Below are 25,621 nucleotides of genomic sequence, written 5' to 3' on the forward strand. Positions count from 1 at the left end.
ACAGCAGGACTGGCACACATATGAACTCACAGATTATGGACGGCTACATGCACAGGACCTGTGCAGGTCTAAGCCAGATGACTCTGAGGAGTAGACACATGCCCCATCCTTAACCTGGAAGCTATCACAATTGATAACTGTGTGCAAGGGCAAAAACTTAGTTTTCTAATGGACTCTCACTGGTTTTCTTGCGGGGTGTGCAGTGCACATTTTAACCCTAGTATATGTGCACCAGAAGCTGGAAGACCGTTGCAAGTGTGAGGCCAGTCTGGTCTCTACAGTGAGTTCCAGGCTAGCTTAGCCATAGAGCAAGACCATGTCACAAAAACAAAACAAAACCCCAAACCAACAACAAAGAGTATTTTGCTTCCTTCCACAGCAGTCTTTGACATTGTGTACACCGTGTGCACATGTGTTAAATGTTACAACTCGGTGAACAAGACATAAGCAAGTGGGATTGTTGCTTAGGAAGAAGTGTGCGAGGCTGGGATGCTTCACGGCTTCCCTTGGGCATTTGAGCACTTGATTCCCAATTGCTGGCACTATGTGGGAGGACTAGGAAGTGTGGCCTCGCTGGAGGATGTCACTGGGGTAGGCTTCCGGCTCCTGCCACCATGCCTTCATTCCACAATCTTGAACTCTGATTCTCTGTGTGGAGAGCTTTTGGTGCCGCTTGGCAGGAATCTGATAATGGGCAGGACAGGGAGGTAAGCTCAGGCAGGAATCTGATTTTGGCTAGAACAAGAAGTAGGCTTCAGGCAAGAATATAATTTTGGGCTAGGACAGGGAAGTAGGCTCAGATGTCTTGATCACCCTGATGAGCCCTAGAAACAGTGACCAGGGGACTTTGTTTATGGCCTTGTTTTTTAACTCAGAATTGACCTTATTACTTACATGTAATTAAAATGCTACAAAAGCAGATTGGGAAAAAATAAACCTGCCTCAGCCTGAGAACTGGCTGGAGTCAAGCTACAGTGTTGTCTAATTGTCATTTTTCTCTTTAATTCTTGCTCCTGCCCTGAAGAACCTGTTGACTGAGCTAGCTTGGTCACTCTGGAACTGTAAGGCCAGATAAGGGTCTTCTCCAAGTTCTTTGGTCACGATATTTTATCATAAAGAAGAGTAAATCAGGGGTGTTTCAACATGGGGTTGGCTGACTTGTGTTTTGTTAAGACAAGTTCTCACTCTATTGCCTCCACTCGCCTGAAACTCATCAAGAGGCCCGAGATGGCCTTGACCTTGCAGTCATCCGTCATCCTTATTGGTGGGATCACAGGTGTCTTCATGCCCAGCTGTGGTGGACTTCTTTTTGTATGTGTGGTGTATATATGTGTTGTATAGGTGTGAGCATGTGTGTTCAGATCAGAAGTCAATATTTGGGCATCTTACCTTGATTGCTTCCTTACTATTTTTACATTTATGTGTATTTATGTGCCATGGTGTCCAGATAGAGGTTAGGAGACAAACTGTTAGTTTTTTCTCTTTTACCATATGGATTCTGGGCTGGGTCATCAGCCTTGGTGGTAAGCTCCTTTATCCACTGAGCCATCCATCTTGCTGGCCCTGCGCCTCATTTGTTGAGATAGGGTCTCACTGAACCAGAAGCTCATCAATTTGTTTCAGAGCTAGCCAATGAGTTTCAGAGATAGGACCATTTCCCAGGGTTAGGGTCCCCAGCACACACTCCTGAGCATCTGACCTCATGTTCTCATGCCTGAGCAGTATTGTACCCAGTAGCTCGTCTCCTTATCGTGCTGACCCCTAGCTGACTTCTTGCTAAGAACAGATACATATAATTTATGATTGTTCTCATTTATTTAGGGTTCCTCATACTGTGAGGACTTGATGAGAGGAGAATACACTCTTTCAGGTCTATCATGAGCCTCTGGGAAAGTCAGGAATAGGGGGTCAGTACAAGAATCTGCAGCCGAGCTGGGCATGGTGGTGTACGCCTTTAATCCCAGCACTCAGGAGGATCCTGAGTTTGAGGCCAGCCTGGTCCACAGAGTGAGTTCCAGGACATCCAGGGCTACACAGAGAAACCCTGTCTCGAAAAAGAAACAAACAAAAATTCACTGCAAAGAACTCATCTAGTCACCACCTCCTCCTCCTCCTCCTCGTCCTCGTCCTCCTCGATCTGCTAGATCTTCTGAGAAGGATGCTGGTTTCTGGTTGGGGATGTGCTCAGTGGAACATCAGTTGACTAGCATGTGAAAGGCCCTGAGTTTGATCCCAGCATTGCTTCTTCTGGGTCACTGCCTCTTCATGGTGCTCTCAATGTATGATTCCAGTAAGAAGATGGTTTCATCCACCTGGATCTCACTGGCGTCCAACCTGAGGGAAAGAGTGAAAGCATTTGCTGGGGTCAGCAGTGCTCATTACCATATTCCAGACTGGAGCAGACAGAAGGTGAGTTACCCAGTAGATAATTCCATTACATCCCTCCCATGCCAGGTGCCACAGAGCTCCTGAGGCCGCAGACAGTGTTAACGTTTCACCTGCAACCATGAGAAAGAACAGGGAAAGGAGAGGCAAAGGTGGAGTGCTTTACAGCCACGAGCAATCAGAGAGTTAGTGCCACCTGGGAAGAGGAAGGGACTTCCGTACTCTGAGGAATCAGAACCGCAGCTAACACTGCACTTAATGGTGAGAAACTCAGTTTTCCTCCTTCCATCAGGGGCACAGCCTTTTACCCAAGGTGCTAATCAAGGCAATTAGGCAGAAAGGAATCCAGATTGAGAAGAGGTAGAACTATTCACAAATACAGACAATCTCTAGGAATCCATAAAAATAATCCTCCCCCAACTAATACATTTACATAATCCCCACTGAGTAAGGGAAACCAAGGTCACTGCTATGAAACTGTGAAAGGTCCCACGGCACAGCAATGAACTTGGATTTCATACTGTATAAAAAAAAACCCAAAAACCAATAAACTGTCTCAGCCAGCTATGGTGGGCGATACACATCTGTGACCCCAGCACTTTGGGGGTGGAGGTGGTTTGAGCAGTAAAATCATTTCAAGGCCAATGTGGACTATGAGACCTTTAGTCAAAAACATAACTGCTTCCCCATCCGAAGGATGGCCAGATGGACGTATACACCAGCAAGGAAGCCAGTAAGTCACTTTAACTAGGAGAGTGATGCTTGCCACCTATGACTTTAAAGACAGTAAGTAACTTGGGGTTGGGGAGATGGGCCAGTGGGTAAAATGCCCCCATCAAGTGTGAGGACCTGAGCTTGGAGTCCCAGAATAACCTCCATATGCATGCATGGCATGTGTGTGCTTACACACACACACACACACACACACACACACACGCACACCCCTACCTTGAGTGCATTGTGACACATGGTTTGTAGGATGAGGTAATTGCAAAGTTCTAGGCAAGAGATAATGAAAGTCTGTGCAAGGGCCAAGATGGAATGCCACACGAGACTGAGGTAAAAGTCTCAGTACTTGGAGATTATAGCCAAGCGTGATGGCCTCAGAATGCTGACCAAAAAATAGGCAGGTTCCATACTCTTGAGACAGGGTCTCCCTGGCTGGCCCCGAACTGGAAGATCTAAGTCTCCCGAGTGCTGGGATTGAAGGTGTGTGCATCACTGCTGGTAGGTTCAATTCTCTTAGTTAGGCTAGGGAAAGCGAAGCTGTAGTCAGGCTAGCTCACATTAAGGTGCAGAAGGCTGGGCTGTGAAGCCGTATTTGTTTGAAAGGCAATGCTAAGTGCAGGTCTGGACTCGAGAGGCTTACTTGTTAACGTTGCGTTTCAGTGTCTCCAGCTGCTGCCGCTCGGGGGCTGTGATCATCTCCTCTATCTCCTGCAGCTGCACCTCCTCTGCACCCGTGGCCTGCATGGATGCCATGATGGCTTCCACCCGCTGAGACTTTTCTAGTAGCCGCCTATCAGACAGACACAGCTCTGAGAGGGACGCTCCTTAACTGTGGGGTTCTCTAGCTCTTTCTATCTTTCCTCTAAAGACATTTTCCATAAACCTAATTACAAATAGAACTTTGTTTCTGAAACATTTACTGCCTCTCAGTAGCACTTAAAACTCGGGGTCAAGCACATGCCTCATAAATCTGCAAGGTAATTTAGTTGGTGGTATGGTCAGCAAGGGTAAACTGAGGCATGGTTATGCCAATGCAAACCTATGACTCAGTGCAACTAGACTGGGTATTGGGCTATGGTCTCCATTTCTGTAGCAAGTTTTCCCTCAGGCTCTGGACCTTGGAAATGTTAATGTGGGTGTTGGGGCCCACGGGTACGAGGTAAAGGAGAAATGGACCACATCATCTTTTAGTTATTGGATCAGCTTTAAAACCCAAAACCAAACTGAACATGACTCACGGGAGGCTGCACTCACTTGTTCTCCTTTGTTTCAAACTGTCGCCGTTCTATCAAGTTGGCTATGCTCTGAGGAAAGAGAAGACAGAGAGAAATGCACGCCGTTCTGTTAAGTGGGTAGAGTGGGCTAAGGAGGTAAAGGGCGCGACTGTGTGAGGGACGAGGAGGAGGCCCACACGTTACCTTATAGCACCTGTGCAACAGCATCCTGGCAGCTGAGAGCACATTCACAGTGTACAGATAGAAGGTCCTGGACGGGGCGTGGTCTGGCGTCTTAGGAATTTCCTGTTTGTCCACAGAAATAAAGAGAGAAATTGTACGTTATTTGGAATGGGCAAGATAAACAGCCATCCACTTGGTACTGTCAGCACTGATCTTCTTTCCTTCTTAGCCAATCAGGGGCTATGGTTATGACATAATCAGTCACATGGAGCAGGCTGCCCAGTTTCCATTTGTCTATCAGCATCCTGGGTGGAAGAAAGGAAAGGCAACTAATATTTACTGAGCAAACTCTACACAAGCCTTTATTAATAACTGTGACAGTGATTAATAAATAAATTCAGTCCTTCAGCCTTACTCTCCTGAGTACCGAATCATAGGTATGCATTACTGTGGTTGGTGCAAAGCACTGCTTTTATTTCAGCAGCCACCACCATTTTACAGATATGAAGAGGATGGTAGTTGACTTGCTTGGTGAATTGACTCCAAAATCTATCAACCTACGTCTTCAAAGGGTCCTCAATACAGAACTACAGAATCCAAGCTATGCTGAACAAGTTACTCTATTAAAGATCTAGGCTGAGAGAGGTCAGGAATAATGGGCTGGAGGCTAGAAAGAGCAGGGAAGTTATAATTGTGAGCTGATTTCTTGGTGCACCCTGTCTGTCTCTCTGAGAGGCCAGTTAAAGTCTACATGATCCTTGGAGGATTTGCTATGTCTGTGTTAATCTTTTTTCTGCTTCAGAGGTGGTTATGGTGTCTGTCTGGGGGCCCAGGCTGTCAAGGTCAGCCCTGCTGCTCAGCATGCACTGGGGCTGTGGTCACCTGCAGCAGGATGAAGTTTTCCGAGAGCATCTTGTACAGCATGTCCTTTGCCTCCTTCGCAGGGATCATTGCAAAGTCCTCCACCTGCTTCTGCTCAAGGTGTTTCTTCTGCAATACCAGACGGAATATCCTGGCACAGCGAGACCCGAATCTGGAAAGGGACAAAGAAGCGCGTGGCATGCTTTAGCTCCTAGTCTCAGAGCGTGGAGGTACTAGTCTACGTGTGGAATCGGGACCCGAGAGGAAAACTGCATCCGTTCTGACACAGCTCCTGAGGTTGGTGATGGCACTGTTCCTCTAACTCGTTACCAGATGCCTACCTACTCCTACCTACTCCACAGTGCTTGTATTACAGAGCTTTAGGGTGGCTGGTTAATTTGCCTAACTAGGAATTAACTTTATGGGAGAGATGAGACCAAGTGTGGCAGGGGTATGCCATAAAAACCTAATGACTTGTTCAGTGGGGTGTGGATAGCAAGTGTCTGAGCCCAACCCCAGTCAAGGAGCCTCTTACCTCTCCTGGATGACAGACTCCAGAGTTGCAGTGGCTAGGGACGCTAATGCTTTATGGAGGTCTTTAGGTAGAGGATTAAGGACATCTAGTAATGTTTTAGCCTGGTCACTATTACCTTAGTTTCATGACTAAATTCCTAATTTAAAACTAAAAATTAACTGCTATTTTGCTTTCACATTTCAGGTCTGATATGTAGGGTTTGCTTAAGTGTTTTTTTTTTTTTTTTTTTCTTTTTCTTTTTAAATCTTTTCTTTTTTGAGACAGGGTCTTGCTATGTAGCCAGACTGACTTTGACCATTAAACTTTTCTGCCTCGGCCCCTAAACTGCTCTGATTATAAGGGTTTACTACCACACTGGCCTCTCCCCAGCTTCCTCCCTTTCTTAGCTCCCCGCCCACCCCACCCTCTTCCTGTCTGTGGCAATGCTGGTGATCTGGCCCAGAACCTAGAACAGTAAGTGTGGTGCTACTGAGTGGCAGCTGGAGCCTTTTTTTATTTTCATTAATGTAACTCACTGAAATTCACAGAAAACTTAATAGAAAGTTCATTTTTAAAACTTGTTTAGTATATTAAGCATTGACAAACTCTTTTCTTAAGGTGGCACATGTGTCTAACTCAGCACTTGGGAGGTAAAGGCAGGAGGATCAGGACTTTACTGCCAACTTCTAGGCTACACAGTGAGTTCAAGGCCAGGCTGGGCTACAGAGACTGTCTCAACAAAAACCCAGAACAATCTTTCCCAGGCCCTGCTTCCTAACTCAGAGGTCCTGACAGGACAGGCAGCTGAAAGGATACTGATGACAAACATTCCTCCGCCACTGTCGCCAGACTTTCCAATAAACTCTAGCTGTTAAGAAGAAAGAGAGTGAACGGTGTTAACTGCATAATTCTCTTTCCCACGGAGCACATCTGGTCAAGAGACTGAAGCAGGTAGCTTTCCTGTTGGGTGAAGGGACTTTGTCTGGGATGGCTAAGTACACAAGAAGGCTATAGGAGAGAAACTGTGATCAGACTAAGGGGGCAAGAGACTTACTGGGTCATCTGCCAGCAGCGTGAGGTACTGATCGAGAACCTGTTTAGAGATGTTATATCCGACGGGCAGGGACCTGAAGATCTGTGGGACAGAAGGAGATGCTGGAAACAGGGTCAGAACGCAGAATTGCTAAATGTAACTGAAACAAGATGTCCTAAGTTTAGATTTCAAAAACATAAAAGTATTTAAGAAATATTCATGGGCTAGAGAGATGGCTCAATAGTTAAGAGCACTGACTGCTCTTCCAGAGGTCCTGAGTTCAATTCCCAGCAACCACACGGTAGCTCCCAACCATCTATAACGGGATCCAGTGCCACCTTCTGTCTGAAGACAGCTACAGTGTACTCATATACATAAAATAAATCTTTTTTTTTTTTTTTTTTTCGAGACAGGGTTTCTCTGTATAGTCCTAGCTGTCCTGGAACTCGCTTTGTAGACCAGGCTGGCCTTGAACTCAGAAATCTGCCTGCCTCTGCCTCCTGAGTGCTGGGATTAAAGGTGTGCGTCACCATGCCGGCGTAAAATAAATAAATCTTAAAAAAATATTCAGCCAGGGCTACACAGAAAAACCCTGTCTCGAAAAACCAAAAAAAAAAAAAAAAAAAAAAAAAGAAATATTCATAGTATCATTGCTTATAAGAGTAAAGAGGCCAAGAGGGCTGCACAACTTTAATCCCAAAACTTGGGAGGCAGAGGCAGGTAGATCTCTGTATTTGGGGTCTAGTCTACATAGTGAGCTCTAAATAGCCAGTGCTACACAGTCAGACCCTGACAGAAACAGAGTAGAAGGAGAAAAAACCCAAGTGTCCAGTGATAAATAATTAATTAAACTACAACCAAGTGTAGTGGTATATGCCTGTACTTAACACCAGCTCCCCAGAGGCTAGGGAGGAAGACTGTGGGTTACTGCGTAGCTATGGCCTCCAAAGGTAAACACTCTACTCTGGAGGGAGGCTTCTAAGACTCTGGAAGCTACAACGTATAAGGCTCAAGAAGCTCATGAAATTTACAAGGGACAAGAATTCAGAAAGTTAGGCCTTTGATCACAGCACTAGGGAGACAGAGGCCAGCCTGGTCTACAGGGCAAGTTTGAGGCCAGCAGAGACCCTGTCTTTAAAACAAACAAATCAATCAACTACAAAAACTTTAGAAACAATATAAAACATAATAGCAATATTTAAGTAAGTATAATTATAAAAGCAGTAGAAATGTAATGTTGCCAGGCAGTGGTGGCACACGCCTTTAATCCTAGTACTTAGGAGGCAGAAGCAGGTGGATTTCTGAGTTCGAGGCCAGCCTGGTCTACAGAGTGAGTTCCAGGACACAGTCAGGGCTACACAGAGAAATCCTGTCAAACAAACACAAAACAAAACAAAGACAAAAAAACAAAACAAAACAACAACAAAAAAGTAATTTTTAAATGCCAAGACTTTCATCAGAATCCAAACATGTATATATTGTTTTTTTTTTTTTTGTTTTTTGTTTTTTGTTTTTTTGTTTTTTTTCGAGACAGGGTTTCTCTTTATAGCCCTGGCTGTCCTGGAACACTCACTCTGTAGACCAGGCTGGCCTCGAACTCAGAAATTCGCCTGCCTCTGCTTCCCGAGTGCTGGGATTAAAGGCGTGCGCCACCACGCCCGGCCAAACATGTATATATTGTAAGATAGCCTTTATCGGAGCTAATGCTGTTGCCCAGCTTGGCTTTGAACTCCTGAGCTCAGGCAGGCAATCCCTGAAGCCTTAGGTAGGATTTCAGGCATTTGCCAGTACACCTGGCTAGTAGATTCTTAAAATAATTAGAAATAAACTGTACTTGACAGATATTTGACTATAATAATTTTAATGGCTTAACAACATTTTTTTAAAAGATTTATTTATTTATTTGTTTTTTTGAGATAGGGTTTCTCTGTGTAGTCTTGGCTGTCCTAGAAAATGCTTTGTAGACAAGGCTGGCCTTACACTTAGAGACTTACTTCCCTTTACCTCCTGAGTGCTAGGATTAAAGGTATGTGTTACCACACCTGACTTTCTCTCTTTTACTTATTTATTTTTATGTGTATATGTGTTTTGCCTGCATGACTGTAAGTGTATCATGTATGTGCAGTGCCCAAGGAAGCCAGGAGAAAGACCCCTTTGGATTGGAGTTACAGACAGTTGTGAGCTGCCTTGTATGTGCTGAGAATTGAACCTGGGTCCTCTGGAAGTGCAGCCAGTTCCTTTAATTGCTGAGCTATCTCTTTAGTCTCCATGGCTTAGCATTTTTAAAAGCTGGATTCTAAGGTGGTCAAACATTTCAGTGCTTAACATTTCCAAGAAATCCTTGCCCCACTGCAAGCAACAAAACCCTCCTTTTCACGCAAGGCACAGGCATCAGAAATCTACAAGTCACGTCTAATAACTGCTACAATATCTACGCCTAGCAGAAAGCTAGCACAGAAATACAAAGCTAAACCAGGCGTGCACACCTCTAAGCTCAGCAGTAGTGAGTTCCAGGACAGCCAGGGGCTACACAGAAAGTTCAAAACAAAACAACTCCTCCCCCCCCCAGAAAGAACCCTGAAGCGTACCTCATTGGAGGACAGCGGCTGAGTATAGGGGGCGCTAGAGGGAGTGGTGATCTCACTCATCCGGAGCATCGTCCGCACGATCTCGCTGCTTGTCTGAAAAACAGACAATTCAGAATATACCTTCACTGCCTCTGGCCCTGGCCCTGAGCCAGTGGCTACATCTGACATCCATCTCAATGACAGACCTTGTTCCTTGCTGATCACTGGCTGACCCACTTGGATATTACCTGGTCCATTCGGTTTGCCACTGCGCTCACGATTGCTTGGTCACGGAAGTGCTGGTGGAACCTGTCGAGGTTGACTTGCCAATAAATCCCATCGTCTGGTGAGGGCTGGGGAGAGGAGGATAGAGAGGCGGTGAGATGCAGCACCCGCCATCCCCAGGGTGCTCTGCTTGTTTTGTTTATACAGTAAAGCTCCACTTGTTTTGTCACACTGTAGCAATTAAATGGGCTAGAGAAAAGCATTCAAGAGTGTGGATTAGTGTGTCCCAAGGAAGTCTAACTTCAGGTTCCACAAAGTCACCTTCTTCCTTGGTTAATTCTTCTCCATTACTCTCCAATCTCTCATTTGACACCTTCTTTCCTCTAATAGAGGCCAGAACTCATTTAACTTTGTGTAAATATCTTTACTATCCCCCACTTTCCTTCTTCCCTCTCTCCAGGAGAACGTTTGTCCTTTTACCTAAGGGCAAGGGCCATGCTGCTGTTTCAGATCATGTCGTTCCCCTGGGCCTCAGGATCCAGGCCCTTTGCTTCCTGTCCTGAGGCTGCAAGGCTCCTGTACTGCTCTGTTCATCAGCTTTTACCCTGCGCAGGTCATGACTTCTCCTTCCACCCCATGCTTCCCTGCTTCCTTTCCCTCCTGGCTATCTATGCCAGCTCTGGCTTTGCTCAGCCACCTCTCTTATGAAATTTCAGTTGTTACTGGTATTCCAGACCCACCACTGTCCTCAAGAGCCTCCTTGTGGCTAAGCTTGGAGGATACTTCCCAGGCCTGATCTTATTTGACTGTTTCAGTGACATAATAGGACATTTTCTCAATTTACCTCCTTAAGTACAGGGACTAAAGCTTTGCGACACACCAGGACTAGCTAAATATCTACTTTTCTTTGTTGTTGTTGTTGTGAGAAAGTCTCTCTACATAGCCCTGGCTGTCCTGGAATGTACTATGTAGACCTCAAATTCACAGAGATCACCTGCCTCTGCCTCCTGAGTGCTGGGGTTAAAGGTGCGCACCACCACATCCAACCAGAAAGATTTAGTTTTGAGTTTATGTATCTGTGTGATTGTGTACTTGCATCTGCACCAGTGTCATGCTTGGAGCCTGTGGATCCACAAGAGGATATAAGATCCCCTAGAATTGAAGATAGGGTGTTTAGAACTGAACTTGGGTCCTCCTAACTGCTGAATCATCTCTCTAGCCCTACAAGATTTTTTTCTTTAATTCATATTATGTATATGTGCCTGCCACATGTGCGCAGAGGCCCCGAGATGGCCAGAAGGTGGTAGCTCTCTCAGAGCTGGAATTACAGACACAGGTGTTAGGAACCACACTTTGGTCGTCTGGGGGAAGAGGAGGTACTCTTAACTGCTAAGCCATCTCTCAACGTCCTAGACATCTATTTTTATTTATTTTTTGAGATAGGATCTCTCCCTGGGCTTGAACTTAACAAGTAGGCCAAGATGGCTGGTGAGCCCCAGGACCTTCCTGTGAATTTGTGTTGGGCCTGCAGATTAAACACGTCTGATAGATCATGTTTGCATATTTTAATACAATCTTACCTTTGCTTTCTTTTTTTTAAAAAAAAAAATAGGGTCTCATGAAGCTTAGCTGGCATCAAACTTATTAAATAATCGAGGGTCACAATGAACTCTGGACCTTCCTGCCTTTACCTTCCAAGTGCTAGGATCATGGGCATTTATCACTACACATCTAGCTAAAAAGTAATTTTGGCCACTAAATAGGTAAGAATGCAAGAGGGGAGCCCCCTGAGGAGAGTTCTGGATAAGTGCTGCCGACAGATGACAGACAGTCCCGGAGGCAGGAGAGACGGCTCAGTCGTTAAAGACGTTTGCTGTGCAACCGTAAGGAGCTGAGTCTGGCTCCGAGCATTCACATCATCAGCCAGGTATGATCTCACACCTGCCTGGAACTCCAGCATTGTAAGGGGAAGGATTGTTAGGAGCTGATTGGTTTGTTGTTTTTTGGGGGCCAGGGTTTCATGTAGGCCAGGCTGGCTTTAGACTTACTTTGCAGTCAAGGATAACTTCTGATTCTCTGGTCTCTACCTTAGAGTCTTAGAATTATAGCTATGTAGTGCCATTTCTGGTTTGTTTTTTTGAGACAGGGCCTCACTATGGTTATCCTAGAACTCACTCTCTAGACCAGGCTAGCCTCCAGATCACAGAAATCTGCTACTTTCTGCCTTCCAAGTGTTGCAAAGTTAAAGGCATAGGTCATCACGCTGGGCACCATTTCTGCTTCTATTTGGTCCTGGGGAATGAAACCCAGGGATTCCTGCATGCCACAAGCAACTTACCAACTGGGCTACATCCCCAGCCAAAGGGCTCTCTCCCTCCCTCTCCCCCGACCCCCCTTTTGTTGTTGTTTTTTGAGACAAGGTTTCACTATGGAGCCTTGGCTGGTCTGGAATTCACTATGTTAGTGGTTCTCAACCTTCCTAACACTGTGACCTTTTAATACAGTCCCTTGTGTTGTGGTGACCCTCAACCATAAATTTATTTTCGTTGCAACTTCATAACTGTAATTTTGCTACTGTTATGATTCATAATGTAAGTATTTGTGTTTTCTGATGGTCTTAGGTGATCCCTGTAGGCTGTTTCACCCTAAAGGGATTGTGACCCACGGGTTGAGAACCACTGTACTATGTAGAAGCAGGCTGGCTTTGAACTCATAGAGATCCTCCTGCCTCTGCATCCCAAGTGCTGGAGTTAAAGGGATGCACCACCACACCCAGCCCTGCTTTCTCTTATGAATAAGTTAGTACGACTATTTAGTGAAATACATTAGGGCTCAGAAGGAAAATAGAGCACTCCTTCCATGAAAGTGCCCCAGACTCCCAGGGTTCTCACTGTTCCTCAGTATAAAGGGGGCAGGAGAAGTGGGCAGAGACAGCAGGAGCACTCTGTCCTCATTGGTCTGCCCCTGAGCAATGGACTGAAGTTCACAATCCTACTGCTTCTTAGCAAGGGACATTTAGGTTCTGTCTGAGCTTGTTATCTGAGGGCTATTTATGGACCGCTCGCTCTAGGGTGAGGACTGCTAATCAGGAGGCCACATTACCTCCTTGTTATCTGTGTATCTTGGTTTCTTGGCCTTGGGCTCTCCAGTAGCATCTTCATCAGATGATCTCCTCCTCTTACCTTTTCCTGCCAAATCAAATAACTGAACAATTAGACTATATATATCATATGATGGCAGGAAGCAAAGCTGGTACCCCCTCATCTCAAAGACATCTGCAGCTGCCTGTTTCAGGTGCTGTTTCGGAGGCTGAGGAGCTATAAGAAATCTGAGCCTGTGGCTTCCCTGCTTCCCGTCTGAGCCGCCTCCTTTGCTCAGGTTGGAGAGCAGATGCCCTGCAATGTCCTGTTTGCCTGGTCCTCCCCTCTCCAGCCTTCTCCCATGCTTCTCAGAGCTTTGCTCACCTTGTTGTGACTCTGACCTTTCACTTTCTCTAATGCTCTATGTCCTTTTCTTACTGCACACTAGTCCTAAAAAATACCCATCTTCTGTCACTTCACTGGGTAGTTCCTACTTCTGCTTTAAGACCCAGATCAAATTCCACTTTCTCAGAAAAACATAACCCTTCACGCCCTGCACAAATCCAGTCCTTCCTTACATATTTTTGTAATAGCTGGCTCTCCCAGAGTTCTTATCAAGTACATAGCATATCTTTTTTTCTTCCGATGTTATGTACATTGGTGTTTTGCCTGCATGCGTGATGGAGTCAGATTCCCTGGGACAGGAGTTACAGATGTTGTGAGCTGCCATGTGGGTGCTGGAAATTGAACCTGGGTCCTCTGGAAGAGCAGCCAGTGCTCTTAACCACTGAGCCATCTCTTCAGACCCTGTATAACATATCTATGTGGCTGATTAATGTCTTCTGGGCAGGGATCATGGCTTTTACATTATTACATACTACAATGACTGGCACACACCAAGGAACTGGTAAACAATCAAGATGTTCATTGACATGAAAATCAGCAAAGAAGAGTCCCCAATTAAGGCAAATCAGCTTTAGGATGTAAAGTCCTTACCTATCAAGCTCAGTTTGGGAACTAGGTACATGTCCTTTTCATTAATGACAAGGGTTGGGGCGGGTGGCGGTGGCCCACGGTCAGAACTGTCAGTGTCAGGAACCAGGGGACAGCGCTGTACAAAGTGAGTATCTGCCAGTCGCACAAATGCATTTGATACCTCAGCGTAGTCCATGGTCTTGCCATCTGTAGAACAGGAGGAACGAGGGAGGCGAGAGGGCCCAAGACAATAGAGCGGCTAACCGACCTCTGGCTTTGCTAAGAGCTTAGATCCAGTACTGACCCTCCATGGTCTCTGTGAGTCGGTCGGCTACTTTCTTCACAACAGCTGACATTGTCATTTTGCCATTCAGCAGGAGCTCCTCAACAATCAGCTCTCCGGTGTCACCGTACAGCGTTTTGGTGGTGTAGATGTACCGGGGATACCTAAGCATCCTCAGTACCCGGCTGCACTGGGCTTCATACTCCACCACACCGCGCTTGTGCACATGATAGAGGACCAGGTTGTGGTGAATGAGGACACAAAGGGCTTTTTTCACCTAGATAGGACCCAAAAGAAAGACAGGAGAGACCTGACGCTATATAGCTCCCTACTGCTGGCAACACGGCACACCTCCCAGAGCCTAGTAAGCAACAGATCACCAGCAGAGTCTAGTGAATCTCTTTCTAGTTTTATTTTTTAAAGCAACTGGGCCTGAGTTGAAACAGGACTTGCCTTTTGTCTGTCCTGAGAACCCCTATGTTTAGAGTATAGTGTCTGCAGCCAAACTTATCCCCAGGTTCCAGGACAGGAGACCCGGGGCCCATGAGCAGCAGAACTTGTTGTGGCAGCCATCTAGGCCAGTTCCCACCATGACAGGGCAGGGACTGAATTTGACTTGACTGCATATAGAATCTTACTTCCTCTGTGGGTTAGTGTAGCCAATGTCAGTGCAGGAAATCAAGAGAATTCTTTGCTGTGATGTTCCTATTATGTCTGATTTTTTTTTTTTTTTTTTTTTTTTTGGTTTTTCGAGACAGGGTTTCTCTGTGTAGCCCTGGCTGTCCTGGAACTCACTCTGTAGACCAAGCTGGCCTCGAACTCAGAAATCCGCCTGCTTCTACCTCCCAAGTGCTGGGATTAAAGGCCTGTGTGCCACCACGCCCGGCTTATTTTGTCTGATCTTTATCTTTCTTCTAGTTTTCTGTTTTGAATGTGGTTCTCCTGGAGCCCAGGGAAGCCTTACACTTGTTGTGTATCTGAGGGTGACCTTGAACTTCCCAGCCCCTCCTTTCAAGTCGTGGGATCATAAACATAAACACACCCAGTTCTATACAGTGTTGGAGATCAAAGCAGGACATTTTAGCTGCTATGCAGTGTGAATGGTCTTTGCTACTTTGTGGGTTCTTCTTTTTCCCACCCTTGATACTCCCTTCCCACTCCCATCCCCACCCGGGTTTCACCCTCTAACACTTCATAAGAGAGAAACAAGGAGGAATTAGGAAAATCCCTGAATTTAATTTCTTTCGTTTCTTCTTTGACCAACACTACTAGTAAATCACAACTTCCCTAAATGACCACCAACCCCCCGACTCCACATATTGGGGCTGGCATTTATACACACTCTGAAAAGTTCCCAGAATCCCAGACACTGCACAATCACAGGAACTATCTATAGCTGGCAGAACCATGCCTCTGCTAGAACATGAGGCAAATCATAGACAGTCTGAAGCAGCCCCATATCTGCATACTTGGGATTAAAATGAAAAAATATTCTTATAATATTTTTGTATTTTTTGTTTGTTTGTTTTTTTGAGACAGGGTTTCTCTGTGCAGCCCTGGCTGTCCTGGAACTCACTCTGTAGACCAGGCTGGCCTCGAACTCGGAAATCCACCTGCCTCTGCCTCCCGAGTGCTGGGATTAAAGGCGTGCGCCACCACGCCCGGCTCTATTTTTGTATTTTTAAAGAAACCAAAATCCTCAAACTGTCACTACAATGTAGTCACTCTACCAACTGAGCTACATTCTGGGCCAGGATGGGCAGCCCAGCTTACTTTGTTCTATCACTGTATTCCTTAAAGGCCATACCCCACCAGTAGACTTACTGTGAATAAATGAGTGTGGCATGGGAACAGCCAAGATGAGCTAGGAACACCACAAGCGGCAGTACACGGGGCCTAAGTACAATACCACACCCCACCCCACCCACTGTGGTACTGACCACAGGGCAGACGGTCTCTGTTCATACTTTCTAGGGGAAGGAGTTCTCCTGTCCAAAGGTACTTGAAGGAAATGATTGAAGAAGTTGAAGAGGAACAGACTCTCTTATCTAAACATACCTGGTCCAGGGATGCTTTTGTGTCGTGGGCAATTACTCTAAGTGGCTGGCTTCCAGTTCTGACTAGGTGGACTCCAATTTTTTCTACAATCTCACCAAAATGCTCTTGCAGCAACAAAGAACACAGTTTAATCTCTGCTTGAGTCATCGTTCTTAGAGCCTCAGAACTAGGAAAGAACAACAATATAAATTCACATATTTTTTTTCTAGAGGGCAACTTGACAATATAAATCAAACCCTCTATATATTAAGGCATATATTTGCCTTAATATTTATAAGTTGAGATCCTTTGTTCCAAGGATGTAGTAAAAACCATGCCATGAGTTCTCTTCACAATACTGGCATTGACATAAATAATCTAGCATCTATCAATAAATTATAGTATAACCTTAAGAGAGTATACTATGCCAACATTTAAAATGACTTCATACAATATAACTACCATAAAATATTCCTAATGTGTTGTCATTTAGTAATTGCAATGGTCAGATATGATGGTGTACACTGCCTGTAATTCTTGCACACAGGAGACCAAAGTCAAAGAATCAATAGTTCCAGGTCAACCTGGGCACAAAGTGAGTTCAAAGCCAGCCTGTGTTATACAGCAAGACTCTGGTGGGTAATACACCCACCACCCACCAAAACAAAGAACTAGAAAACTAGACATCAAATTTGTTTTCTAAAGCCAGGTATGGTGGTGCAAGCCTACAATTTCAGCACTTAGGAGGTGGAAGTATGAGGGTCAGGAGCTCATGGTTACATATTGAGTTCAAAACCAGGTTGGCTACATGAGATCCTATTAAAATTAAAAAAAAAAAAAAAAAAAAGGCAAGCCATCCTCCCCTATATATGCCATTTATTTTAATGGGAATATATGTGGTTTGTGGTTCCAATAATCTTTAAAGACTGGATTCATCTCGGTATGGTGGCTAACATCTGTATTTCCAGCACTAAAGCTAGAAGACTGTCATAAACTGAAGGCCAGCCTGGGCTACATAATAAATACCAAGCAAATCTGGTCCAGAGTGAGACCTTTAAAAGCAAAGGGGGAGGGAAAGTGCGAATAACTTTCTGTCACAGATACAAAGACCTAAGGCTCATGACCCAGTGGGGTACAACTTATTCCCAAGCCATAAACCACGACTTAGATAGATAAAGTAAAAAAAGAGCTTCTTAGGGTATTTCAATTAGGAGATGAAGTTATGTTCCATTGAGAACCATATTAAATTTTTACATCATGAGACACAAGCAGGAATGGGTGTAGTTGATTTTGAAATTACCTCCCTATCACAAGCTCCAACTCTCTCGAACCTAAATTTTTGTCCCTCTTGCCACAGTGTCGCAGAGAAGACTATTTCACTTAGCCACACACACGTCTTTGGAGAAACATCCTTAGACCAGTTGCCATCCTTGAATGCATTTCCTGGCTCCTCTCCCTTCATGCAAGTTTCTGTTCCGGACTTTGTTTCTTGGCCCTGAGTCAGGGCCTCCTCATTCCGGCAGCGTTTTCACTAACCTCAGGGTCGGGGCTAATTTAGAAGCTCCAAATGTTGTCCTCCCGAGGCCAGCAGCCTCAGCTCATGAGCTTCCCATCGCCCCTTCTTAGAAGTAGAGCACCATCCAGGCGGACGCGGAAGGGTCAGAGCACGGGCCGCTCTAGCCGACAGTGTCGGTGGTTTCCGGGGACGCTCTTTCTCTCCTCTCGTTGGGAGGCTGGAGGACCGGCCAGGGGCTGTCTGAGGTGCCGGCGGGCGGGCTCTCCTCTGCCTTTGGTGCCGGGAGGCGGGCCTCGGGTCGCGTGGCCGCTGGCGGGCGGGCCTCTCGGGGCCGGGCGGACTCACGTGACCCTTGCGGGCCTCGGAGCGGCGGGCCGCCCAGAGGAGGCGGCGACGGCGGTGGCGACCGCAGCACGGGAGGTAGCGGCCTGGGGAGGGACCGCCGGCCGCCCTTTCGGACATCCTCGGCGGAGGCGAAACATGGCGGAGGCCTCGGCGGCGGGGGCGGACGCGGGCTCCGCTGTCGCCGCACACCGTTTCTTCTGCCACTTTTGTAAGGGCGAGGTCAATCCCAAACTACCGGTAAGAGCCCCGTGTGTCCCGCGCTCCGGCGCCGCGTAGGTCCTTGGCTCCTAGGGCTGGAAACCGGGTCTTAGGCTGCCCGCACACCCGTGATTCCCTTGACACCGGTGTTCTCGGTACCTGCTGCCCGCTGTCTCCGGGCACTGGTCGCAAACCCTGGGCATCAGGGCCAGGGTCCTGCCTATCCCTCATTTCCGCGGCGTCTCCAATCAGCCCCTCATTTCGCTTCCGCTCTTTAATACCACCCCCATCTTTTTTTGTCTCCTCGGTGAATTCTCGGGCAAATCTGCGTCCAATTTGCTCTCAGTCCCCTTCCTTGTCTTTTCGCGATGACCTATCCCCTGTACTCTTTCCGTTTTTGCGGCTCACCTACTCTTTATTTTTCTTCCCACTTCTCAACCAGATCCTCCCCCCTTCTGCATCCTCAGTGAGCCGAAATAGCATATTGCTGAGGACTTCTTAGTAGGTTTTGTTGAAGTACAGAAAGAGGAGGTTTGGAAGGTAACAGGGAAGAGGGAGATTTTGTTCTTCAGTGGTTTTTGGGTTCTTGTGAAAGTGAAAATAGCAGTGTACCAATGACTTGCAGACTGCGCTCCCTGTTGCTATCGAAGGAAATGGCTTTGGGAAGAAGGTAGGACGTACTGTCTCAACTTATTTTGGATATCACGTTGCCAGTGTCTTTAGCTCCACTTTCCTAGCCCACCCCCTCCATTTTTTTTTTTTTTCTGCCCAGGAAAACAAAAAAAGAACAGAATGTTGGGACTGCTTTCTCTGATATAAAATTGGCTCTGCCAGGCTGTCAGCCAATAGAGAGGTAGGGCTATGCTTTAAGAAAAGGTTTCTGCAGCATGCTAGCCAGTGCCAGCGCCCCCAATTATAATAAGCCTTTTTCTTGTTCGGTGGCGACATTTCTTAAAACGAGTGGCTATGTCATAATTTATTTTATAATCACAGTATCTTGAATACATGGTGTCTTTCTGTTTTTTGTTTGCTTTTTGCACCAAAGTCTCACCATGTTGTCCTGGCTGTCCTGGAACTTGCTTATTCGGATCAGGCTGGCCTAGAGCTCACAGAGGTCTGTCTGCTTCTGCCTTCCTAGGGTTGGGATTAAAAGTGTGCACCGCCATTCCTGGCTTTGAATACACTCTTAAGAGAAGGCCGACTAAGTTTCTGTGTCATAATTAGCTATATCTACTGTGGGTTGGTTTCATTTGCTGCCTTTGCTTTATGCTGATGTGCTGTCTGCCATATTTCAACTTGGGAAAGTTTTTTCCCCCAGCATATATTAGAACTCACACTCTAGAGAGGGAGTCTGGAATTGAGCCACTGTGTGTGTAAGATCAGTGACATGTTATTGAATGTGATGGATGCCCTGTTTAAAACATTAGCCCTTGGATCTGTAAGTGTGCACTCAAGGATTTGCCTTTCAGAGTGAGAAGACATAATGTAAATGTCTTTTTCTTTTTCTTACCTGAAATCTTCACTTCAAAAGGATAATTTGGTTAAGGCTTTTTAGGTATTTTTATAAGACTTAGTTAGACGAATGGATGATCTTTGCTGGTTTGTTTGTTTTTTTAACTCTGACTCATTGCTTGTTAAGCCTGACTTGTAAGTTGAAGCTTATCAGTGTGTAATATAACCAAAGGCTGCCTGCAAAAGACAGGGTTCTCTACAGGATGCCCTAGCGGTGAGTGAAAGCAGATGTGGTCTTGATCTTAAGGACTGCAGTTTTAGGTTTTTTTTTTTTTTTTTTTTTTTTTTGAAAGACAAGGCAAACATGGAAAAATTAGCAATCATCATGCGTTGTTTAAGGATGGGGACAAGTTCTGAGAAATACAGTTAGGTGATTTTCATCCTTGTGCAGCCTTTGCAGAATCTACTTAGATAAACTAAAATGGATGCAGTGTCACTTGCAACGTAGGTTTGAGGGCTGACCTAGGCCCTCGTACTTGTTAGGTAAGTAAGAGCTCTATCAGTAAACTGTCTTATATAGTTCAGGTTAGTTTTGAACTCAAGAACCTCCTGTCTGAGCCTCCTGTTACTGGAATTACAGGTAACACCCCTACACTCCAACCCCAGCAACCTGACTGTTAGTGGAATTACCCTGTGTAGTCTATCCAAAGTCACTGCAGCAAAATAAATGAGGACAGATAATACATGGTTTCAGTTTCAGAAAGGAAGACATGGTTGAATCGGTGTTATTGGAGACCTATGACATATGAGGTGGATGGAATTAGATTGAATTTTCAAGGATAGGTATAATTTAGCTTGAGAATATGCAAGACCAGGAGGAATTGTAGTTATGGAGTACATCATATTTGATATGAGTACATCATGGAATGGCTAAATCAAACTATTTGAGTTTAACATATATTATCTTCCTCTTTTCAGTTTTTATTTTCATTTGTTTGTTGTGTGTGTTTATGTGTATGAATGTGTACCATAGTGCCACTGGCCAGAAGACAGCTTTTGGATGTTAGTTCTCTCCTTCTACCACATGGATCTTGTGGGGGTCAAACTCAGAGGGGGAGGCTTGGCGAGCCAGCCCTGTCTCACATGATTTTCACTGAGTCTGCTGCTTTAGCTGTTTTTAACGTCTATGTTACTTTTAGTCACTGTGGTGCTCAGTAAGTAGCTAATCAGTGTTGTTCTGTGTTTTCAGGAAAAGGTGTGATAAGGTCAGACTTACTGCTTTTCCTGAGACAGGGTCTCTAGGTAGCCTTGGCTGTCCTGAAACTAGCTCTGTAGCCTGGGCTGGCCTCCAACCCTCAGAAAAATCTTGCCTCTGCCTCCCAAGTACTGGGGTTAAAGGTGGATGCCACTGTGTCTGGCTGTTGTTTTTTGAGACAGAGTTTTACTGCATAAGCCTGGTTGGCCTAAAAAACTCAATATATAGCCCAGGCTGGTCTTGAACTCAGAGATCCTCTTGCCTCTGCCTTACTCCGGTGCTGAGGGTAAAGGTGTGTGGCACTATGCCTGGCCAGATTTAGTTTTGATTTATGTGGGAGCTAGTGGCTTTGATTTTGTTTCGTGGGCATTTTAAGTCTGTAGTCTCAGGCAGTTATCTTGGAAACGTTTATCAGAAAATACAAGTCAGTTGAGTACAAGTCTGTCTCTGTGATCGGTGAACTGACTCAAACACTGCTGTGATTGGTGAACTGACTCAAACCCTGCTGTGATTGGTGAACTGACTCAAACCCTGCTGTGATTGGTGAACTGACTCAAACCCTGCTGACATGGTCTTCATAGGGTTACATCTATAGAGGGCACGTGGGAGGGTTTGAAAAAGATAAATTCTATTGTAGACTTGAATCTCATTGCAGGGACCCAGACTAAGTAGGCATGCATAATTCCTTAAATCGGGTGAATGGTGTGGGGAATCTGACTGTCCTTTGAGGATAAGCAGACTCAATGTATCATGGATACAGTTTCTCATTGTCTTAACTGAGTTCACAACCCTAGTGGATACTGAGAGGACACTGACCCTTGTAATAGCTGGATGTCCAGAACCGTCACTTACTAATGCACTGACTGGACACCACCTTACATTAGCCTTATCTTTGCTTTATGGGGTGGGTGGGCCTGTGGATTGAACTCTAGGTCTCAGACATGCTAAGCAAGTATTCTACAATTGAGAGCTTATAAGGGTCACAGCTCTTGTTTCTTCTCCCTTCTTCTCCCTTCCCAATCTAGGGTGTGTTTGTCACCCCACCTCCCTCTGTCCCTCCATCCTTCTCCCCTCTCCCTCCCTCCCTCCCTTCCTTCCTATATGTTGGAGAGAAGAGTGGGAGAGAAGAGGAAAGGAGAGGGGAAGGGGAGGGGGAGAGTCAGAGGGAGGGGGAGAGAGAGAGAGAGAGAGAGAGAGAGAGAGAGAGAGAGAGAGAGAGAGATTGATTGATTCTGACATAGCTCAAGCTAGCCTCAAATTCTGTATGACCTTGAATTTCTGGTCCTCCTGCCCCATCTCACAAATGCTAGGATATAGGTGTTAGATAAAGCATATGCTGTTGTTACGCCTTGTTTATGTGGTACCCAGGGCCTATTCATGCCAGGCAAGCATTCCATCAACTGCGCCTATTTCTTGATATATTTTTAAGTACTGAAAGGCAACTGCAGTAGCTTATCCAAAGCTATCCCTGAAACTGCCCTTAGGTTTTGTTTATCATTTTTCTCTGGAGGCTACATGTACCTAACAAACTTTAGGGTTCATTACTTTGGACTGAGAATGAAGTATCCCTAATGCTATGTGGTCAGTCATGTGAGCTGAGGTCATTTCGTTTGGTGGGAATGAATATTTCTCACTGCTCTTCCTCATCTCCCCTCTCTTAACTGGTTGTCTTTAATTTGTATGATCCCAAGAAGAGGACAGAAGGTTACTTTAGAAATATGGTACCATGGAATGAGAAAAAAGCATTAAAGGGAATTTAAAAAGAAAAGTATATTCAGTAGCCCTATTACCTCCTTATGCCTCAAAGAGGACTCTCTTAAATGAATCATGTAGGAATTGCTCTTCTAGATGAGTTTTCATATTTATGATGAAAATAATTCTAGCAAAAAGTGGTAAGTAGCATACTTGGGATTGGGGGTGGGTATTTTTGTTTTGAGACAAGGTCTCTCTGTAGATCTGGCTGTCTTGGAGCTTAATATGTAGATCAGGCTGGCCTTATCCTCCTGTCTCTGCCTCCAGAGTGCTGGGATGGTAGAGCTGCTCCTGCATAGTTCATGTCTGTCTGTCTGTCTCTCTCCTTTTGTGAGAAAGGGTCTCACTATGTAGCTCTGGATGTCCTGGAACTTACTATGTAGAACAGACTGTCCTCAAACTCACAGAGATCTGCCTGCCTCTGCTTCCTGACTGCTGGGATTAAAGGTTTGTGCCACTGCCCAGCTCCAGATTGACAGGGTAGAATGACATTTTATGTGTGTGGTGTGTGTGTGTGTGTGTGTGTGTGTGTGTGTGTGTGTGTATCAATCATCAGATGATAGAAGAAATATTTGAAGGAAATTTCCAGAAGCTTTTAATTTATCTCACTATTTTATTGAGAGGCAAATATGGGGCCAAAACTAATAGAGTTACTACACTACAGTGATGGACAGAACCCCACGCAGGACTGTTTGAAGGGGTGTAAAGGTGTGCTTTCTCCCGCATACTATCAGTACCCCATTCTTCTTTAAATTATGCTCTTTCAAGGTGGAGTTCCAGAGTGATAATTATGTAGCAGAGTAGCCTGCTTTGCATTTTGATGAGACTAATGTGGTTCTTAAGTGTTCCATGGAAATCCAGATGAAAGACAAGTCTAATTAAAGTCTGCTGGGATGTTGCTCACCTCTGGCTCATCCAGAAGGGACTGGTGGGCTTCTCACTTCCTAGTTCTCTGTTATATCATCTTCTTTGAGCTAATAAATGTCCTTTTTAGTAAGTAATGCTATCTTATTTGGCTCTTTCCCAGCTACTTACCCAGGTATTAATCATTGTGTTGTACTTACAATGGCTCCAATGTAGGAAAACATTCTGATCATCTCATAATAAGGGGAGCTAAGTGGTGTCCTTCTTCAAAAATTCATACTACTAAACTAGAGGAAAAATTATTGATTTGAGATAAATTTCAAAGATGCTAATCATTGGATTACCTTGAACTCTATTATCTGTGACTTAAAATCTGTACTGTCTACATGATTAGTATCTATCAGGGATAATGTTGGTATTTTGAGAGCTTTTTTATATTTTGTTTAAAAATTGTTTTACATTTATTTATTTATTTATATATTCATTTAGAGAGAGAAAGAGAGTGAGTATGTGTGTGTGTGTCAGTGTGCTTATGCCATGGTGTATGTGTGGAGGTCAGAGGACAACTTGTGAGACTTAGTTCCTTCCTTCTATTATTCAGGTCCTGGGGATTGATCTCAGGTTGTCAGATTTGGTGGCAAGTGTCTTTATATTTTGAGCAATCTTGCTGGCCCATAATTTATTTTTTTGAGAGAGGGTCACATGTAAATTGGCTACTTTCAAACTTATAGTGGTGAGTGGTCTAGAACTTCTTATCTCCTCCTGGGATTACAGATGTACTAATACCACTACCACCGATACCACACTGCTCTTTTGGGATCTTTAAGAAGCTGTAATAGGGGCTGGAGATATGGTTTAATGGGCAGAGCTCCTGTCTACTATGTGCAAGGCCTTGGGTTCAATCCCTACTAACTTTAGCTGGATATGGTGCTGTATGCCTGTATTACACTTGGGAGGTAGAGGCAGGATAATCAGGAATTCAAAGTCATTCTTTGTTATGCAATGAGTTCAAGGTCAGCCTGGGACACATGTGACCTTGTTGCCTCTACCTCCCCACAAGGCTCTAGTAAAAATAAAATACAATGCTGAGTTTGAAGATAAAGTGCAGCAACTGCATTCCACCTCTGATCAAGAAATAATATTATTTTGTCTCCTGTGTATGTGTGTGTATGAGAAGTATGTGTGGACATGTACATCATGGCACATGTGTGATGGTCTGATGACACTTTTGGGAGCTAGTTCATTTTCTTGTGAGTTTCAGGGATTGAATTCTGGTCATCAGGCTTGTGTGGCTTTAGACTCACTGTGTAACTCAGGATATAACCTTGACCCCAAGGTCCTGTGCCTACACCTCCAACACTCCCTCAGCAAGAGTGATGGGATTAGAGATGTGCTCCAATGCATTCTACTTGTTTATTTAGACAGTGTTTCTGTAGTCCAGGTTGATCTGGAACTCATTATCTCAATATGTAGCCTAGGTTGCCTTGAACTCTTAGCAGTCTTCTTATCTGTGTTAGGATTGTCCTTGCCTAGCAAATCTGTATTTTTGAGGGTGGGAGGTTAGTTATGGTCTCAATATTCTAACTAGCACATATGTGTATACTGGGAAATTTTGGAGGACTTTCTCAGTATGAGGAAGGAAAAGAAACCCTGTAAGTTTATTGTAGGTAAAGCTCCTTTGGGAGCATAAATGCTGACAGGATAGTCATACTTTGTGTTTCTTTATGGTCAGCTGGCTTTTACTGACCTTTATTCTGTTCAGGTTCAGGCAGCCACCTTGCAAGGAGAGCTGGGTTACTTCCTCTTCCTCTTCCTCCTCTTCCTCCTCCTCCTCCTCCCCCCTCCCCCTCTCCCCCCCTCTCCCTCTCCCTCCTCTTCCTCCTCTTCCTCCTCCTCCCCCCTCCCCCTCCCCCTCCCCCCCCTCTTCCTCCTCTTCCTCTTCCTCTTCCTCTTCTTCTTCTTCTTCTTCTTCTTCTTCTTCTTCTTCTTCTTCTTCTTCGTATTGTTAAATTATTAAGGATTTAATAATAAGTGTGTATTTCATTGTTTTTTAGCTTAGTTCCAAGAAATGAAGGAGAACTATATCAGTGGAGTTTGAGTGGGGCTGTTTAGCTCCTCAGGGAACATTTAGTAATCTCTGTAGACAGTTTTGC

At 45.1% G+C, this 25,621-nt stretch overlaps 2 protein-coding genes and 1 non-coding gene across 11 annotated transcripts in view; 1 reads left to right on the forward strand and 2 right to left on the reverse strand.

Annotated features, from left to right (window-relative positions):
* Nucleotides 1–1,793: 1,793 nt before the first annotated feature.
* Polr3c (polymerase (RNA) III (DNA directed) polypeptide C) lies at nucleotides 1,794–17,772 on the reverse strand. 7 transcript variants are annotated; one of them, XR_867239.3, is made up of 15 exons: nucleotides 17,623–17,772; nucleotides 16,108–16,273; nucleotides 14,071–14,326; nucleotides 13,788–13,973; nucleotides 12,814–12,899; nucleotides 9,735–9,839; nucleotides 9,508–9,600; nucleotides 6,941–7,041; nucleotides 6,703–6,754; nucleotides 5,908–5,968; nucleotides 5,394–5,544; nucleotides 4,533–4,634; nucleotides 4,369–4,418; nucleotides 3,755–3,904; nucleotides 1,794–2,334 (listed from the first exon to the last, which is right to left on the reverse strand). XR_867239.3 is itself a non-coding variant. In XM_030252855.1 (15 exons), exons 3-15 carry the CDS (start codon nucleotides 14,219–14,221, stop codon nucleotides 2,253–2,255), a joined length of 1,350 nt encoding a protein of 449 aa, XP_030108715.1. In that variant the 5' UTR covers nucleotides 14,222–14,359; nucleotides 16,108–16,273; nucleotides 17,623–17,772; the 3' UTR covers nucleotides 1,794–2,252. The 7 variants fall into 7 exon arrangements, 5 of the variants coding, with proteins under 5 accessions (XP_030108715.1, XP_006502250.1, XP_006502251.1 ...); XR_375595.3 differs by having other exon boundaries at nucleotides 6,941–7,079; XM_030252855.1 differs by having other exon boundaries at nucleotides 6,941–7,021; nucleotides 14,071–14,359.
* Gm22581 lies at nucleotides 14,539–14,674 on the reverse strand. The gene has a single exon (XR_003954768.1). It is a non-coding gene; the product is annotated as a small nucleolar RNA SNORA5 (small nucleolar RNA).
* A 98-nt stretch (nucleotides 17,773–17,870) lies between the features above and the next one.
* The window catches only part of Rnf115 (ring finger protein 115), a 63,559-nt gene continuing 55,808 nt past the window's right edge, over nucleotides 17,871–25,621 (forward strand). Inside the window, exon 1 of one of the 3 annotated variants that reach the window (XM_006501947.4) lies at nucleotides 17,871–18,184. In XM_006501947.4, the coding sequence (XP_006502010.2) occupies nucleotides 18,083–18,184 (102 nt within the window). In that variant the 5' untranslated portion in view covers nucleotides 17,871–18,082. The remainder of the gene's footprint in view (nucleotides 18,185–25,621) is intronic. The other 2 variants (NM_026406.3, XM_030252773.1) reach the window with 2 other exon arrangements.

This window comes from Mus musculus, chromosome 3 (genome assembly GCF_000001635.26).
Source record: "Mus musculus strain C57BL/6J chromosome 3, GRCm38.p6 C57BL/6J".
Classification (NCBI taxonomy): domain Eukaryota; kingdom Metazoa; phylum Chordata; class Mammalia; order Rodentia; family Muridae; genus Mus; species Mus musculus.